This window comes from Panthera pardus, unplaced genomic scaffold (assembly GCF_024362965.1).
Source record: "Panthera pardus isolate Hobbes unplaced genomic scaffold, ASM2436296v1 HiC_scaffold_17, whole genome shotgun sequence".
Lineage (NCBI taxonomy): Eukaryota > Metazoa > Chordata > Mammalia > Carnivora > Felidae > Panthera > Panthera pardus.
Window position 1 is genome coordinate 108805295 of NW_026526732.1, and position 17236 is coordinate 108822530.

At 40.9% G+C, this 17236-nt stretch overlaps 1 protein-coding gene across 1 annotated transcript; it reads right to left on the minus strand.

Annotated features, from left to right (window-relative positions):
- Window positions 1–3607: 3607 nt before the first annotated feature.
- On the minus strand, window positions 3608–4552 carry LOC109261566 (putative olfactory receptor 2B8). Its single transcript, XM_019440079.2, has one exon. It carries the CDS (start codon window positions 4550–4552, stop codon window positions 3608–3610), a length of 945 nt encoding a protein of 314 aa, XP_019295624.2.
- Between the last annotated feature and the right edge of the window lie 12684 nt (window positions 4553–17236).

Sequence of the window (17236 nt, forward strand, 5' to 3'; positions counted from 1 at the left end):
TATAAATTTTGGGTACATATGCCCCTACAAATTAACACTCTTGCATCCTGTGGATAAATTCCTAGTAGTGCTATTACTGGGTCCTACGGTAATTCTATTTCTAATTTTTTGACAAATCTCCACAGTGTTTTCCAGAGTGGCTACACCAGTTTGCATTCGTACCAGCAGTGCAAGAGGGTTCCCTTTTCTCCACATACTTGCCAACATCTGTTTTTTCCTGACTTGTTCATTTTAGCCACTCTGACAGGTCTGAGGTGGTATCTCATTGTGGTTTTCATTTGTATTTCCCTGACGATGAGCATATTATATGTGACTTTTAGCCATCTGGATGTCTTTTTTTGAGAAGTGTCTGTTCATGTCTTTTGCCCATTTCTTAGCTGGATGACTTGATTTTTAGGTGTTGAATTTGATAAGTTCTTTATAGATTTTGCATACTAACCCTTTATCTGGTATGTTATTTGCAAATACCTCCACCCATTCCATTGGTTGCCTTTTAGATTTGTTGATTTTTTTTTCCTTCACTGTGCAGAGGCTTTTTATCTTGATGAGGTCCCAATAGTTCATGTTTCCCTTGTTTCCCTTGTTTCTGGAGACATGTCTAGTAAGAAGTTGCTGCAGCCTAGGTTAAAGAGGTTGTTATCTGTTTTCTCCTCTAGCATTTTGATGGTTTCCTGTCTCACATTTAGGTCTTTCATCCATTTTGAGTTTATTTTTGTGTATATGGTGTAAGAAAGTGGGCCAGGTTCATTCTTCTGCATGTCACTGTCCAGTGCTCCCAACACCATGTGCTGAAGAGACTGTCTTTTTTTCCACTGGATATTCTTTCCTGCTTTATTGAATCCACTGAAACCTATGGAAAGCTTAGGAAAGAAATTACAGAAGACACAAAGAAATGGAAAAACATTCCGTACTTGTGGATTACAAGGGCAAATATTGTTAAACTGTAGATACTACCCAAAGCAAGCTACACCTTCAATGCTATCCTTATCAAAATTACACCAGCATTCTTCACAGAGCGAGAACAAACAATTCCAAAATGTGTGAAACCAGAAAAGACCCCAAATAGCCAAAGTAATGTTGAAAAAAATAGATATAGCTGGAGGGAGCACGGTTCCAAACTTCAAGCTGTATTACAACGCTGCAATCATTAAGACAGTATGGTACTGGCACCAACACAGACGTATAGATCAATGGACCAGACTCGAGAATCCAGAAATGGACCCACAAATCAATGGCCTATTAATCTTCAACCTACCAGGAAAGCTATCCAGTAGAAAAAAGAGAGTCTCTTCAGCAAATGACTGGACTTCCCGTACTATCTTCTGTAAGAGTAATGAGGGTGGGCATCCTTGTCTTGTTCTGATCTTAGAGGAAAATCTTCCAACCTTTTGCCACTGAGTATGTTACCACGAGTTTCTCATATATGGCCTTTCTTATGTTGAAGCACATTCCATCTACAACTAATTTGTTCAGAGTGTTTACCATGAAAATATACCATGTTTTCTCAAATGCCTTACTGCATCTATTGAGAAAAACATACGTTTTTTATTCCACTCTAGTCATGTGATATATTGCATTGACTGATTTGTGTATGTTGCTTTGTCCCGTATCCCGACTACATCCCTCTGATCATGGTGTTTGAAACTTTAAATGTGCTGCTGAATTCGATTTATCAATATTTTGTTGAAAAATTTTGCATCTATATTTTTCAGAGATACTGGTCTATAGGTTTTCTTCTTTTTTTCTTTGTACAATTTATCTGTGTTTTACATAAGGTTAATGCTAATCTTGTGAAATGTGTTTGGAAGTGTTTTGCCTCTTCAATTTCTTTGAAGAGTTTGAGAAGGACTGGTGCTAGTTGTTTTATAAATGTTTATGAGGGAAGAGGTAACTATATTTGTATCAGACAAAATAGACTTTAAGCTAAAAATGAAAACAAATGATAAAAACTTCAGTATACAAGGGGGTCAATTCATCAAGAAGATATAACAAGGGTAAATATATGGGAACCAACACGGGAGCCCCCAAATGTATTAGGCAAATGCTAACAGTTATGAAGAGAGAAATAGACAACAATATAATAACAGAAGGGACTTCAATATTCTAATATTAACAATGGACAAATCATTCTGATTGAAAGCCAACAAGGAAATATTGGACTTGAGCCATAATTAAAAACATTTAATACACATATATGGAACTTTCATCCAACAAAAACGCAATGCATATTCTTACCAAGCACACCAGGAGCATTCTCCAGATAGACCATAAGATAATGTATGTAACAAGTCTTTACAAATTGGGGAAAATTGCCCTCTTGCAAGTGTCTTTTTTGATCACACTCCGATGAAAATGAACATCGACAACAAAGGAAAGCCAAGAAAAAAAAAAGGAAAGCTCAGTTTTGCAAATATGTAAAAATTAAATAATATACCTCCCCCAAATCAATGGGTCAAAGAAGACATCAAAGGGAAATCAAGAAACATCTTGAAAAAACGAAAAGAAAACACTACTTACCAAATTTATGGGATGCTGCTAAAGCAATGCTAAAGGGAATGTTTACAGCATTTAAAGGACTACAGTAAGACAAAATATTCTTAAATAAATGACCTAGCTTTACTCCTCCAAGAACTAGGAAAAGACCAAAATAAGCTCCAAGTTGGCAGAAGGAAAGAAATAACCAAGATCGAGCTGAAATAAATGAAATGGACACCATAAAACAATTGCAAATCAACTTAGAAGGAAGAAGAGAACCAGAACTCACTGTACAAATGATCTTCTTTTGAGGTCTTCGAAGGAAAGTTAGGTAAGGCTCATTCTACTAGACTAAATATTATTAAGGTCATAAGCACTATATAGTCTACTGGTTCACTACACTGGAAAGAAGTAACATGGCTCATTTGCAATACAAAGCCAATCACGTGTGAAAGGAACACAAATCTTTATGTGATTATTCAGTATCATACTATTCTGATCATGTCAGGCTTGCTTCAAACCCATTAAAATTAAGTGATTCGAAGCACATCATGCACACGAGAGTGGAAGTAGCGTCAGGGTAAAGTCTGATGACATTTCCCATGTTGTACACCTTCTATCAACCGCGCTGAGATCCATGATCAGAATATAAGCAGAACCCCGAATTCTCCTCCCCCACTTCTCCTTCCAGTCGTGACTCTTCTGGGCAACCACCATTCTGGCTTCCAATACCACAGATTCATTGTGCCTGCTTTTGAGTTTCACATGAATTAAAAGTAAATTTTATACCATTCGATTCGAACAGTATGAACTGTTCTGCAGCTGGCTTCCTTCACTCAGCAGTGTGCTTGCAAGAGGCATTCACGCTGACGTATGTAGCTATTATTTGTTGATTCTCATTATTGTATACATTCCAAAGAGGACACATCATAGTTATTTTCAGATTCTTTTATTGAACCCATGTTCTCCCCACTAGAATACTGAGCTCCATGGAGACAGGGCTGAGTGTTGTGATTGCTGATCACGGTCGAAGTCAGTGGAACAATGGCCTAGACAGAGGAGGTGCTTTATAAGGATTCGTTGACTTCAGTGACAACCGGGTTGTAGTCACCCAGAATCTGCAAACCCTGTATTAGCTCCCTCTGGAGCCTGTGGTTCCTCTCAGCAGTCTCCTCAGCGCCCCCTTGACCTCCTTGTTCCTCAGAGTGTAAATGAGGGGATTCAGGAGGGGAGTCACCAGAGTGTAGAAGAGCGCAATGCTTTTGTTGACATCCTGCGAGTAGCTGGAGGGAGGCTGGAGGTACATGGAGATGAGCGTGCCAAAGAAGATGACCACCACCATCAGGTGGGAACCGCAGGTTCCGAAGGCCTTCCGCCTGCCCCGGGCCGACTTGATCTTCAGGACGGCCCTGGTGATGTGGCCGTAGGACACTAAGATGAGCGACAGAGGCACCACGAGGAAGAAGACACTGACCGCAAAGACTTCAGCTTCGATGATGGAGGTGTCGGCGCAGGCCAGCTTGAGCATCACCGGCACTTCACAGAAGAAATGGTCCACCTGGTTTCTCCCGCACAGGGGCAGGGTCATGGTCAGGGCCGTCTGTAGCACCGAGCTGCCGAAACCTGTGAGCCAAGCAGTTAGGACCAGGCGCAGGCAGAGCTGCGGGTGCATGATGATCAGGTAGTGCAGTGGGCGGCACACGGCGGCGTAGCGGTCATAGGCCATGACCGACAAGAGCACACACTCCACGCCCCCGAGCCCCAGGGCGATGAGGAGCTGGGTCACGCAGCCGCCATAGGTGATAGTCTTGTCCCGCCCCTTGAGGTTGGCCAGAGTCTGAGGGACGGTGCAGGTGGTCAGACACAGGTCCATGAAAGAGAGGTTGGAGAGGAAGCAATACATGGGGGTGTGCAGGCGAGGGTCCCGCAGCGACAGGAGTATAATGGTGCCATTGCCTAGGCAGCTCAGGACGTAGCCCATCAGGATGACCACAAAGAGAGGCGTCTCCAGCTTTGGCCTGTCGGAGAAGCCCAGGAGGAGGAATCCTGAGGAGGTGCTGCCATTCGCTCTTTCCATGGCACTCAGTCTGCACAGTTAGCAGGACTCCCTGTTTTCTCTTGCAGCTTCAGTCCAGCCCTGTTTTCCCAGAGTGGGCGCGTGGAGTCTGGGTGGAGGCCTGAGAGTTTGCACATACCCTTCCTTGTTGGGGAGCCATGGGGTGATAAACAGCCACTGAACGGGAGCATCTGCTGTGTTTCAGGCACTGCCCTAGATGTGGGTGCACTTTCTCCCAGTGACTGTCTGAGGTTGGCACGTTCCTGATCTCTGTTGACTAGATGAGCGAAGTGAGTGTGAAGGAGGTTCAGTAAGTTTCCCAGGGGCACTCACCAGGCTTCAGACTGACTCCACAACCTGGGCTTTTGACCAGCAGGGACACTGTCTTTTCGTGAATGCATGAACACTGAAGGTAACTGTAGTTTCTCAAAAAAATTAATCTAGTCGTTCTGAGTAAGGTGCAAATTTGCACTGTCCCTTCCCTCTATGTTTGTTTGCCATCAAGAATTGAAATACGTGCGTCTCGCTCCCTTACTTCTAATTTGTGGGAGAAAAAATGTGTTTTCTGAAAGTGCGTAGATAGAGAAATTTACCATTACCAATTTTATAGAAGGGGAACAATACATTTCGATGCATAAACTAATGAACGCTGGGAATGGAGCCTGAAATCGTGGTTATTGATTGGGAAGCATCTTGGAAATGATTGAAGAATTCATCACGCCCAGTGTTCACTTTGCAGGATGACTAATCCTGACTAATTATCACTGACAGCAATTTCAGTAACATAGCAGGAAATCATCAATCCAATGTTTCATTTTCTTTTGTCTCACATTACAACTCCCTTTCAAACTTTTTTAGTGTAGTGGAGAAATATTTTTTACAGCATCTCAGTCTGTACTTCCTATAAATGCCAACGTCACGTGAATCGTTCTGTTTCCAGCAAAATAACTGGGCTTGCTCTTAGAAATAACCTCCCTTCCCCCTATGCCATGTGAGGCAAGTTTAATAGTAAATACAACCTGGACAAGAGTAATATCTCATGAAGAGATTGAAAAGAATCTGGCATGTACTAGAGTCCCAAACAGTTTTTGTTGAATGAATCACAATAGGAAAGAAGATTATGAACTTGAACAGGCTATTGAATGTGAGTCTAGGGTTTATAGACACTCAGAGACAATAGCAAAGCAAAGGAAATCCTGAACAACAAGTAGATAGTCTTGATTATTCAAATTCTAGGATTTTTTCCCCAAAAGCTAGGTTGTATGGAACCTTGCAGAACTCTATATTTTTAAATGTAACTTTTCCAGTAGCAAAATCAATGACGAGCCAAGCGGAGCTTCAGTCACCTCTCTATTATGCTTCCTTTAGGATTCTTGGTCCATTTATCCTTTTATTCCTAAATCCTCTCACTGTTTGTTTGGCTGTTGTTGCTGTGTTGCTGAAGGGTAAAATGAATTTGAGAAAATCAGTTTAAAAATGCAGTAAAGTAAGAGACAGAATACCAGGATCATAAGTATAAGTCTACCACTAATAACCTTTGAGATTCTCAAGACTACACTCCCACCCCAACTGCCCCCTTCAAATAAACGACATGATGTTTCTAGCTTTCAATGAGAAATAGGAGTTATGATGATTTTAGCTCTTTGTCGAACCCTGGGAGGTTTATGTTCCAAAAGATCCATTGTCCCATATTGAAGAAGCCTCCTCAGTCCTTGCTTGTCTGTAGCAACAGCCTGGCTCTTAACGTCTATATCTTCCACATGATCAGGCCTTGGTCCCAAATATCCAGAATCACACAAAGGGCACTAGTCAGTAGAATTTGTCACATGTTATTGGGACTTACCTCTGCGTCTTCCCTCTATCCATATGCTGTAAGGGTGAGAGAAGGGGCTTCTGCAGGCCATCGTGGTGCCCAGAAGAAGGCTCCCACAGGGTTTACAATATTTCTGGGAGATCAACAAAACAGCTCATCACTCAGCCAAGAACTTGATTCTCAATGATTTTGTTCTTCTCAGTGATGCAGAGAAAGTGATCGGAACCGAGAAAACATATATTCTGCTAGGAAGTGTGTAAAATGCATCGTGCCTAGAAGGGAAGAATTAAGTTGACATAAACATTTTCACATGAATTTCCATATGCTGTATTATTTTCCTAGTCTTGATAACCAAGGTCCACTAACCAGGTCCGTCCTCAGGACAGCAGGAATGCACTGTCTCATATGTCAGGAGGACACAAGTCCAACATGAAGATACTGGCAGGGCTTCTGAAACCTGTCGGGGAGAATATACATCTTTGGACCTTTCTAGTCTCTGGTGGCTCTTTTGCTGGCAGTTCTGGGGTTTCGTTGAGTTGTGGCTGCAGGATTTCAACTACTGCCTCTGTAGGCAGATGGCATTCTCCTTCACCTGTCTACTCTGTCCTTCTTATAGAAATACCAGTCACTTTGTGTTAGAGCATGCCCTGATTGAGTGTAACCTCATCTGAACTTGAATATGTTTGCAGGAACCTTGTTTTCACATAAAGTCCCATATTAATCTGAACTGAGGTTTAGGGTTTCAACCACTTTTCTGGTGGGGGAGGTTTGCAAGGGTCACAATTCAACCGAATTACAATAGTAGAATATACATATGCCTGTGAAATGATAACAGTTCTTTATTATAAATAAATACCTGCATGCAGTGGTAAGACCAAGATGCAGCTATGAGTTCTATCTGATTTCAAGTTCTCGTATTCTCTTATTCCTGGAGCAGAAGCCTACAGTAATAGGAAAAACTGACTCCCCACATCTGGCATGAATATCCAATGAAGCCAATTGTCCTATAGACCTGTTTGTTACACTCACAGATCTGAAACATAAACACAGATTCCATGCTTGTGGGATCTGCCACCGAGCATTTGGTTTGCGCTGGAAGAGAAAACACTTACAGTCTTTCACTCTCCAGTGAAGTGGTAATCAGCTAACCTGGAGGTCACATTGCTCTACCATCTAGAACTTACTGTCAGGAAAGAGCAACTCACCCACAGACACCAGTTCTGCAGGCAGCACCATCAACTTCCTGCGTGCAAGGAATCAGCAGCAAAGGAAAGACTCTCACATCTTCTTAGTAACATTTGAATGAGTGTTAGAGTAAGAGCATGGCCTCTCCTTCCAAGGAAGAATAACAGAGATTACAGATATCCACCTGACTTTTGGAAGCAGCCACTGGTCTTTGAAGAACCACTACAGTTGTATGAAGTGAAGAGATTGGCATATGGATGGGAAAGGGAAGGTCCTGCAGATGAAAGTATATGACCATTGTCCCCGTGAAAGCTAGGACACTTAGACACTTCCCAGTGGTGTGTGGTCATTGATCTGTAGGAAAGTGTTAGGGGATCTAATAGGTAGAACAGAACCCTTAGAATAAAAACAGATTCATGAATTTACAATATGGCAACTTTCAACAGGACAAACCTTGAAAATGGTGACTCTGAGAGGCAAGGGCAGACACAATTACTCACTGCTCAGGCTCTGTTCAAGGTAGTAACGCTTCTCTCCATCATGACTGTTAGCATAGGTTCTGTCATCCCCAGGGTTTACCTGGAAGATCGTCCACTCATTGCAGAGTGTTTTGGCACATGCGAGGAGGTGTAGTTGAGCGTGGACGGTGGGGCCTGCAGCTAAACACACTTTGGAATCTGCCCATGAATGAAAGGGCTAATATTAAATCTGAGGGATGTTTTTTTGTAAGCCACCAAAGTCAAAGTATGTGCTCTAGGGACTGAGGATGTGTGTATTTTTAGTGGCCCCAGGAGGGTCCTGCCCAATGTAAGTCATTAGCCTCAGTCGAAGTATACAGAATTTGGCTCCCCAGAGGCAGCCAAAGAGGAAGGAAGACGCTGGAGATGAGCAGGTAGTCAATCTTTTCCCACCAAATTGACTAGGAGTGAAACGATTGTCTCTTCCTAACTTCCATTTACCAGTACTATTTAATACCATTGGGTACACTACTTTTTGTTAGGTACAATTTTGAGGTACAAGTTGAGGTACAAGGTACAAGTTGAGGTACAATTTTCATACAACGTACTTGTAGTTTGAGGCATACAACATAATGATTCGATCCTGGTATATATTGTGGAATGATCACCACAAGAAGTCTGGGTAACATCTGTTCCTGCACATAGTGACCTTTTGTTCTTGTGAGGAGAACTCCTAAGATCTCTTCTCTTAGCAATTTCCAAGTATACAAGATAGTGTTATTGACTGTAGCTCCCATACTGTACATTATATCCCCAGGGCCAGTCTTTAGAGTCCCCCCTTGTTTTCAGAACTGTCATCTTTTCCTACTTAGAAGAGGAAATTCCTGAGCCTTTCCCCCTCATGTTAGTCATATCCTTTCTTTGTTACTGAGTCACTGAAGAAAATTATTTTCCAATGGTGTAATCAACTCTATTACCTTCCAACTTTATGAGACCTTTTTACCCTGTTATCTCTCTTCGTTCTTCAACTTCTTATATCCCACTATCTGTTTGTTCATCATCTAAACATATGCTCCTCTATCCTATAAGAAAAATAAAATTGGACTTAAAACCCTCTCTCTGCCCCATTTTCTTCTAGCTGTTGTCTTCCATTAATTTCATCTTTTTGTGACTGGACACAAAGTATTCATGCTTTTTCTCCTTCTATCATCACTTCCAAATGTTCTTTGTTCCTTCTCCCCCTACCACTCTGTTGAAGCAGTTTTCTGTAAAACCTTTACTGTTCTTCCATTGCACAAAGCAGATGAGCTCACCGTTGTCTTACTTGGTGTAATATGGTGTCCCATCCTTCATGAAACTGTGCTGTCCATTGGCTTCTCTCTCTTTTCCTATTATTTCTTGGGACCTTGATTCTCAGTTCTTTCTCCCTGGGCACAAACTTCAATGTTTTGCTTTCCTAACGTTCTATCCTTGCTTCTCCTCTCTCTCTATGCTGTTCCTGAGATATTTTGTCTTTTCTATGGCTTGAACTACCGTCTATCTAGAAATCTCTGTTGATAAATCTGCAATCCACATCCACAGTTTAGACCCCCTCTTGAGTTCCATCCTAAAACAAATGGAATCTTGGCTATATACATATGGATTATTTGTGAACTGTAAAATTTCTGATGTTTCATGTTCTGAAAACAATTGCTATTCTACAGGTTAGAATTTCAGAATCTCAATACCAAACCGACAGCAACCTTAGTGAGAACCCCCTGAACTATTTTTTGAAATTAATTTATTTAATTTGAGAGAAAGAGATAAAGCATTATCTAGGAAGGGGCAGAGATAGAGCGGGGGAGAGAGAGAACTCCAAGCAGGCTCCATACCATCAGCACGGAACCCAATGCAGGGCTCGATCGTGAACCATGGGATCATGACCTGTTCTGAAATGAAGAGTCTGACACTTAACCATCTGAGCCATCCAGGTGCCCTCCCCTTAATTATTCTTGAGTCTTCCCTCTGTTTTCATCCTAACACGGAACCTAAGCCTTGTTCATTTTCTCTGACATATTTTTAGAATACATTCACTCTCCAGAACACATTTTCCATTTGTTATCAGTGTGTCAGTAAGATCTTTTTCTCCTTGCCAAACCATTTATCTCTTAAGAGATCTTGTAACCAAACCAACTCTAAACTTCTACAGCATTATCTGAATTATTTTTCCTCAAAGCAACACAACCACATCATTCCTTGTTTAAAAATACTTTTGGCAACCATTGTCTGCAAGATTAAATAAAAGGCACACCTTTTTATACATACACATATGAAGGTGTATTTGTTCTATGGACCCTCTAGTTGTGGGAACAAACCCACAATGTATTAATCACTGGATACACCATATCAGCTTGGGGCCAGCATTCTATTATGCATTTATTATTCTATTACTTTGCTTCATTTGAAAGGTACTCTCTTGTCCTATTTTCCCATACACCATGTTCCATTACTAATTCAAGACGTTGCTCAAGGATCATGTCCTTTTTCTCTGTTATTTTTAATAAGTGGTTTTTATTATGCAAAAATTCCACATCCCCCATATATAAACTTTGCTATAATGGTTCTTTTTTTTAATATGAAATTTCTTGTCAAACTGGTTTCCATACAACACCCAGTGCTCCTCCCAACAGGTGCCTTCCTCAATGCCCATCACCCAGCCTCCCCTCCCTCACACTCCCTATCAACCCTCAGTTTATTCTCAGTTTTTAAGAGTCTCTTATGGTTTGCTTCTCCCTCTCTTAACTTTTTTTTTCCCTTCCCCTCCCCCATGGTCTTCTGTTAAGTTTCTCAGGATCCACATAGAGGTGAAAACATATGGTGTCTGTCTTTCTCTGTATGACTTATTTCACTTAGCATAAAACTCTCAGTTCCATCCATGTTGCCAGAAAAGGCCATATTTCATTCTTTCTCATGGCCAAGTAGTATTCCATTGTGTATATAAACCACAATTTCTTTATCCATTCATCAGTTGATGGACATTTAGGCTCTTTCCATAATTTGGGTATTGTTGAAAGTGCTACTATAAACATTCGGGTACAAGTGCCCCTGTGCATCTGCACTCCTGTATCCCTTGGGTAAATTCCTAGCAGTGCTATTGCTGGGTCATAGGGTAGATCTATTTTTAATTTTTGAGAAATCTCCACACTGTCTTCCAGAGTGGCTGCACCAGTTTGCATTCCCACAAATAGTGCAAGAGGGTTCCCATTTCTCCACAACCTCTCCAGCCTCTATAGTCTCCTGATTTGTTCATTGTAGCCACTCTGACTGGCATGAGGTTATATCTTAGTGTGGTTTTGAATTGTATTTCCTTGATGATGAGTGATGTTGAACATTTTTTTATGTGTCTCTTGGCCATCTGGGTGTCTTCTTTGGAAAAGTGTCTGTTCATGTGTTTTGCCCCTGTCTTCACTGGATTATTTGTTTTTGAGGTGTTGATTATCTTAAGTTCTTTATAGGTTTTGGATACTAACCGTTAATCCGATATGTCATTTCCTAATATCTTCTCCAATTCCATTGCTTGTCTTTTAGTTTTGTTGATTGTTTCCTTTGCAGTGCAGAAGGTTTTTATCTTGATGAGGTCCCAATAGTTCATTTTTGCTTTTAATTCCCTTGCTTTTAGAGACAAGTTGAGCAACAAATTGCTGCAGCTTAGGTCAAAGAGGTTGCCTGTTTTCTCCTCTAGGATTTTGATGGCTTCCTATCTTATGTTTAGGACTTTCATCCATTTTGAGTTTATTTTTTGTATGGTATAAGAAAGTGTTCCAGGTCCATTCTTCTGCGTGTTCCTGTCCGGTTCTCCCAGCACCATTTGCTAAAGAGACTGTCTTTTTTCCATAGGATGCTCTATCCTGCTTTGTCAAAATTAGTTGGCCATAGATTTGTGAGTCCAATTCTGGGTTCTCTATTCTGTTCCATTGGTCTATGTGTCTGTTTTTGTGCCAGTACCCTACTGTCTTGATGACTACAGCTTTGTAGTAGAGGCTAAAGTCAGGAATCGTGATGCCTCCCCCTTTGGTTTTCTTTTTCAACATAACTTTGGCTATTCGGGGTCTTTCGTGTTTCCGTACAAATTTTAGGGTTGTTTGTTCCTGTTCTGAGAAGAATGCCAGTGCAATTTTGATTGGGATTGCATCGAATGTGTAGATTGCTTTGGGTGGAGTTGACATTTTAACAATATTTGTTGTTCCAATCCATGAGCATGGAATGTTGTTCCATTCCTTCAAGTATCCTTCAGATTCTTTCATAAGTTTTCTATAGTTTTCAGCATACAGGCATTTTACATCTTTGGTTAAGTTTATTCCTAGGTATTTTATGGTTCCTGATGTAGTTGCAAATGGGACTGATTTCTTGATTTCTCTTTTGCTGCCTCACTATTGGTGTATAGAAATGCAACTGATTTCTGTATATTGATTTTCTATCCTGCAACTTTGCTGAATTCATGGATCAGCTCTAGCAGGTTTTCCATGAGGAGTATCATGTCCACTGTGAAAAGTAAAAGTTTGACATCTTCTTTGCTAATTTGGATGCCTTTTATTTCATTTTGTTGTCTGATTCCTGAGGCTAGGACTTGCAACACTATGTTAAACAGCAGCGGTGAGAGTGGACATCACTGTCGTGTTCCTGATATAAGGGGCAAGTTCTCAGTTTTTCCCCATTGAGGATGATATTAGCTGTGGGCTTTTCATATATGGCTTTTATGGTGTTTAGGTATGTTCCTTCTATCCCGACTTTCTTGAGGGTTTTTATTAAGAAAGAATGCTGTATTTTATCAAGTGGTTTTTCTGCATCGATTGTCAGGATCATATGGTTCTTATTCTTTCTTCTACTGATCTGATGTATCACACCAATTGACTGGCAAGTATTGAACCTGTCCTGCAGCCCAGGATCGAATCCCACTGGATCATGGTGAATAATTCTTTTAATATACTGTTGAACTCAATTTGCTAGCATCTTGTTGAAAATTTTTGCATCCATGTTCATCAGCCATATTGACCTGTAATTCTCCTTTTTAGTGGGTCTCTGTCTGGTTTGGGAATCTAGGTCATGCTGGTTTCATAGAATCAGTCTGGGAGCTTTCCTTCTATTTCTATATTTTGGAACCACCTGAGAAGGATAGTTATTAACTCTGTTTTAAATGTCTGGTAGAATTCCCCAGGAAAGCCATCTGGCCCAGGACTCATTTGTTGGGAGATTTTTGATAACTGATTCAATTTCCTTACTGATTATGGGTCTGTTCAAATTTTCTATTTCTTCCCGTTTGGGTTTTGGTAGTGTGTTGGTGTCTAGGAATTTGTCCATTTTTTCCAGGTTGTCCAATCTGTTGGCATATACTTTTTCATGGTATTCTCTAATAATTGTCTGTATTTGTGTAGTGTTAGTTGTGATCTCTCTCCTCTTTCAATCATGATTTTATCCCTTTGGGTTCTCTCTCTTTTCTGTTGGAGAACTCCAGCTAGGGGTTTATCAATTTTGTTTATTTCTTCCAAAATAACTCTTGGACTCATTGATTTCTTCTAGTGGCTTTATTTGGATTCCATATTGTTATTATTTCTGCTCTAATCTTTATTATTTCTCTTCTTCTGCATGCTTTGGGATTTCTTTGCTCTTCTGCTCCTAGTTCCTTTAGGTGTACAGTTAGGTTTTATATTTGGGATTTTTTTGTTTCTTGAGATAGGCCTGGATTGCAATGTATTTTCCTCCAGTACTGCCTTTGCTGCATTCCAAAGGGTTTGGACGGTCGTGTTTTCATTTTCATTTGCTTCCATATATATTTAAATTTCGTATTTAATTCCCGGTTGACCCATTCATTCTTTACTAGGATGTTCTTTAACCTCCATACATTTGGAGTCTTTCCAAATTTTTTCTTGTGGTTGATTTCAAGTTTCCTAGCATTGAGATTATGATATGATCTCAATTATTTTATATTCATTGAGGGCTGTTTTGTGACCCAGTATGTGACCTATCTAGGAGAATGTTTCATGTGCACTCAAGAAGAATGTGTGTTCTGCTGCCTTTGGATGAAGAGTTCTGAATATATCTGTCCAGTCCATCTGGTCCAGTGTATCATTCAAGGCCATTGTTTCTTTATTGATTTTCTGCCTACATGATCTGTCCATTGTTGTAAGTGGAGTATTAAAGTCCCCTGCAATTACCATATTCTTACCAATAAGATTGCTATGTTTATGATTAACTGATATATATATTTGGGAGTTTCAAGTTGGGGCATAAACATTTAAAATTTTTAACTCTTCTTGATAGATAGACCCCATAATTATGATATAATGCCTGTCTTCCCCTCTTGTTACAGTCTTTATTTAAAAATCTAGTTTGTCTGATATAAGGATGGCTACTCCAGCATTCTTTTGACTTCCAGTAGCATGATAGATGGTTCTCCATCCCCTCACTTTCAAGCTGAAGGTGTCCTCAGGTCTAAAATTGACCTCTTGTAGACAGCATATAGATGGATTTTGTTTTCTGTCCATTCTGATACCCTATGTATTTTGATTGGGGCATTTTAACCATGTACATTTAGAGCTATTATTGAAAGCTATGGACTTAGTGTCATTGTGTTATCTGTAGGTATCATGCTTCTGGTGATGTCTCTAGTCCTTTGTGGTCTTTGCAGTGTTCCACTTACAGAATCCCCTATAGGATCTCCTTCAGGGTTTGTTTAGTGGTCATGAACTCCTTCAGTTTTTGTTTGCCTGGGAAAGCCTTTATCTCTCCTTCCATTCTGAGTGACAGAATCCCTTGCTGGATAAAGGATTCTTGGCTGCATGTTTTTCCTACTCAGCACACTGAATATTTCCTTCTTCCACTCCCTTCTGGCCTGCCAAATTTCAGTGGACAGGTCTGCTACTACCCTTATGTGTCTACCCTTGTGGGTTAAGGCCCGTTTGTCCCTAGCTGCTTTCAGAAGTCTCTCTTTATCTTTGTATTTTGCCATTTTCACTATCATATGCCATGGAGAAGGCCTATTCTTGTTGAATCTGAAGGGAGTTCTCTGTGCCTCCTGGATGTGGATGTCTTCCTTCCTTCCCAGATTAGGGAGGTTCTCAGCTATAATTTGTTCAGGTAAACCTTCTGCCCCTTTCTCAATCTCTTCCTCTTCCTCTGGAACTCTGATGACATGGAATATTACTACAATTCATTGAATCGCCTAGTTGTCTAATTCTCCCCTCCTGGTCTCGTATTTCTTATCTATGGTTTTCTCGGCTTCATCTTTTTCCATAACTTTACCTTCTGTTTCACTTAGTTTCCCCTCTGCTTCCTCCTTCCTTGCTGTCACTGCCTCTAGTTTATTTTACATGTCATTTACAGGATTTCTTAGTTCATCATAACTCTTAGTTCCTTGATGTCTGCAGCAATAGATTCTCTGCTGTCTCCTATGCTTTTTTCAAGCCCAGCAACTAATCTTATGGCTACTATTCTAAATTCTTGATCACATATATTGTTTTACATCTGTTGTTAGTAATTCTCTAGGTGTCATTTCTTCCTGGAATTTCTTTTGAGGAGAATTCTTACATTTCATATTGGCTAGTTTTCTGTCTTTTACTTGTTTTAATGGCTTGTTATGTGTCCTGCACTTGTGAGCACTACTATATTAAAAAGGGGTCATAATGTTATCTAAGGCCTGGCCCTTCAGGAGGTATTTTTGGAGTGTATTGTGTGCTCTGTTGTTGTGACTCTGGTTGCTTTATGTCCCTACTTGTAGTGGCGTTTTGAACCTTCCACCAAGTGTGATTTGTTCATTAAAGTAACCCTGGAAAAAATTTAAAAGGTGGGAGGGGGGGATGGGGAGGGTGGAAGAAACCTTATCCCATACAAAGAGAGAAATGACAGGGGTGGGGAAAAAGAAAAGTAAAAAAAGAAAAAAAAATTGACCCAGCAGAGAATCAGGGAAACTATATAGCTTAATCCAGGGAGAGAGGAAAATAAAGAAGGTAATACAGAAGAGGTGTAAACAGAACAGATTAAAAATGTCTGCTTAAACAAACCAACAGCTAGACTTGAGAAAGGAAGAAATAAGAGGAAGATAAGGAAGAAAACAATAATGTATATATAATAAGAATTGATCAAGAATCAAATCAGAAAATGCAAAAGTGCTGGACAGATATCCGATGGCGCCATGGAGCCGGTGACAGCGCTGACCTGGGGGAGGGGCCATCAAGTTCGGTCAGTGTCAATGCCACTCCTGTGGATCTGCGGTTAGCAGGTGGGGTGCGGTCAGGGTTTGGTGTACGGGGTCCCACCTCCTCTGTGGCCCTGCTGCCCCATCCCTGAAGCCCCGGCGTGTGGTGATGGGGAGAAGAATGGTGCCACCCCAGTCTCTGCTCCCCAGACCTGTGGTTTTTCTCTCGTCCAGACCCAGTCCCGCACTTCCACCGCCGCTCTTTCTCTTCCCTGTGTCTCTCTGCAGAAGAGGTCCCTCCCCTCCGTGCCTACACCGCCTGTTTTATCTCCCCTAGTTCGCAGTCGTGCCCCTAGGCCCACCAGGCTGTCCCCATGGGTCCCTGAAAACATCTCTGTCACTCTGTAGCCAAGATGCCTGGAATTCCGAGCTGTCTGGCCTCAACATAGCTGTTTGAGGGACGAGAGAACTTCGGGTCCCCCTACTTCTCCTCCATGCTGACTCCCTCTCCTAACTGGAAGTGTGTCCAGGTGATTTTAATACAGCTGAGTGAAACAGTGTTCAGCTCAAATTATTCAAATGGTATATAGGCTGTGTCGAGGCTAATGGCTCTATCTTCTCCAGGCAGTGACATTTAAAGATGTGAGAAGACAAAAGTATTGTATTTGGCACTCCATCAGCTCAATTCCGTGATAAAAATGACAATTATACAAAATACCAGTAAGCAAAAAATCATCAGATGATTTTATGTGTGCGTAACTTCAGTCAGCCAATCCACAGTACTGAAGCATTGATTCACAGTTTTGTTGGATTTTAATTAGATGTGACCAGTTTGGAAAGGAGAAGGAAGGATGATTTCTAAGGTAGACATAAGATATTATGCAAATTAAAATTTATGTCTAACCTAGTTTATCATCAGAATCTTACTGGGGCTTTATAATACTTATCCCCAAGCTCCATTCCTGCGCATTTCTATTGGGTAGGTTGGAATGCTTAAATGAATCTTAAAATTACACTACAAGAATTATTTATTTCTGTTAACTAAGTAAAAGAAGCAGACAGGAAAAGTCACCGTCACC

Bases quoted from the DNA above. Each gene is read 5' to 3' on its own strand.
- LOC109261566 (XM_019440079.2), bottom strand. From the start codon at position 4,552: ATGGAAAGAGCGAATGGCAGCACCTCCTCAGGATTCCTCCTCCTGGGC.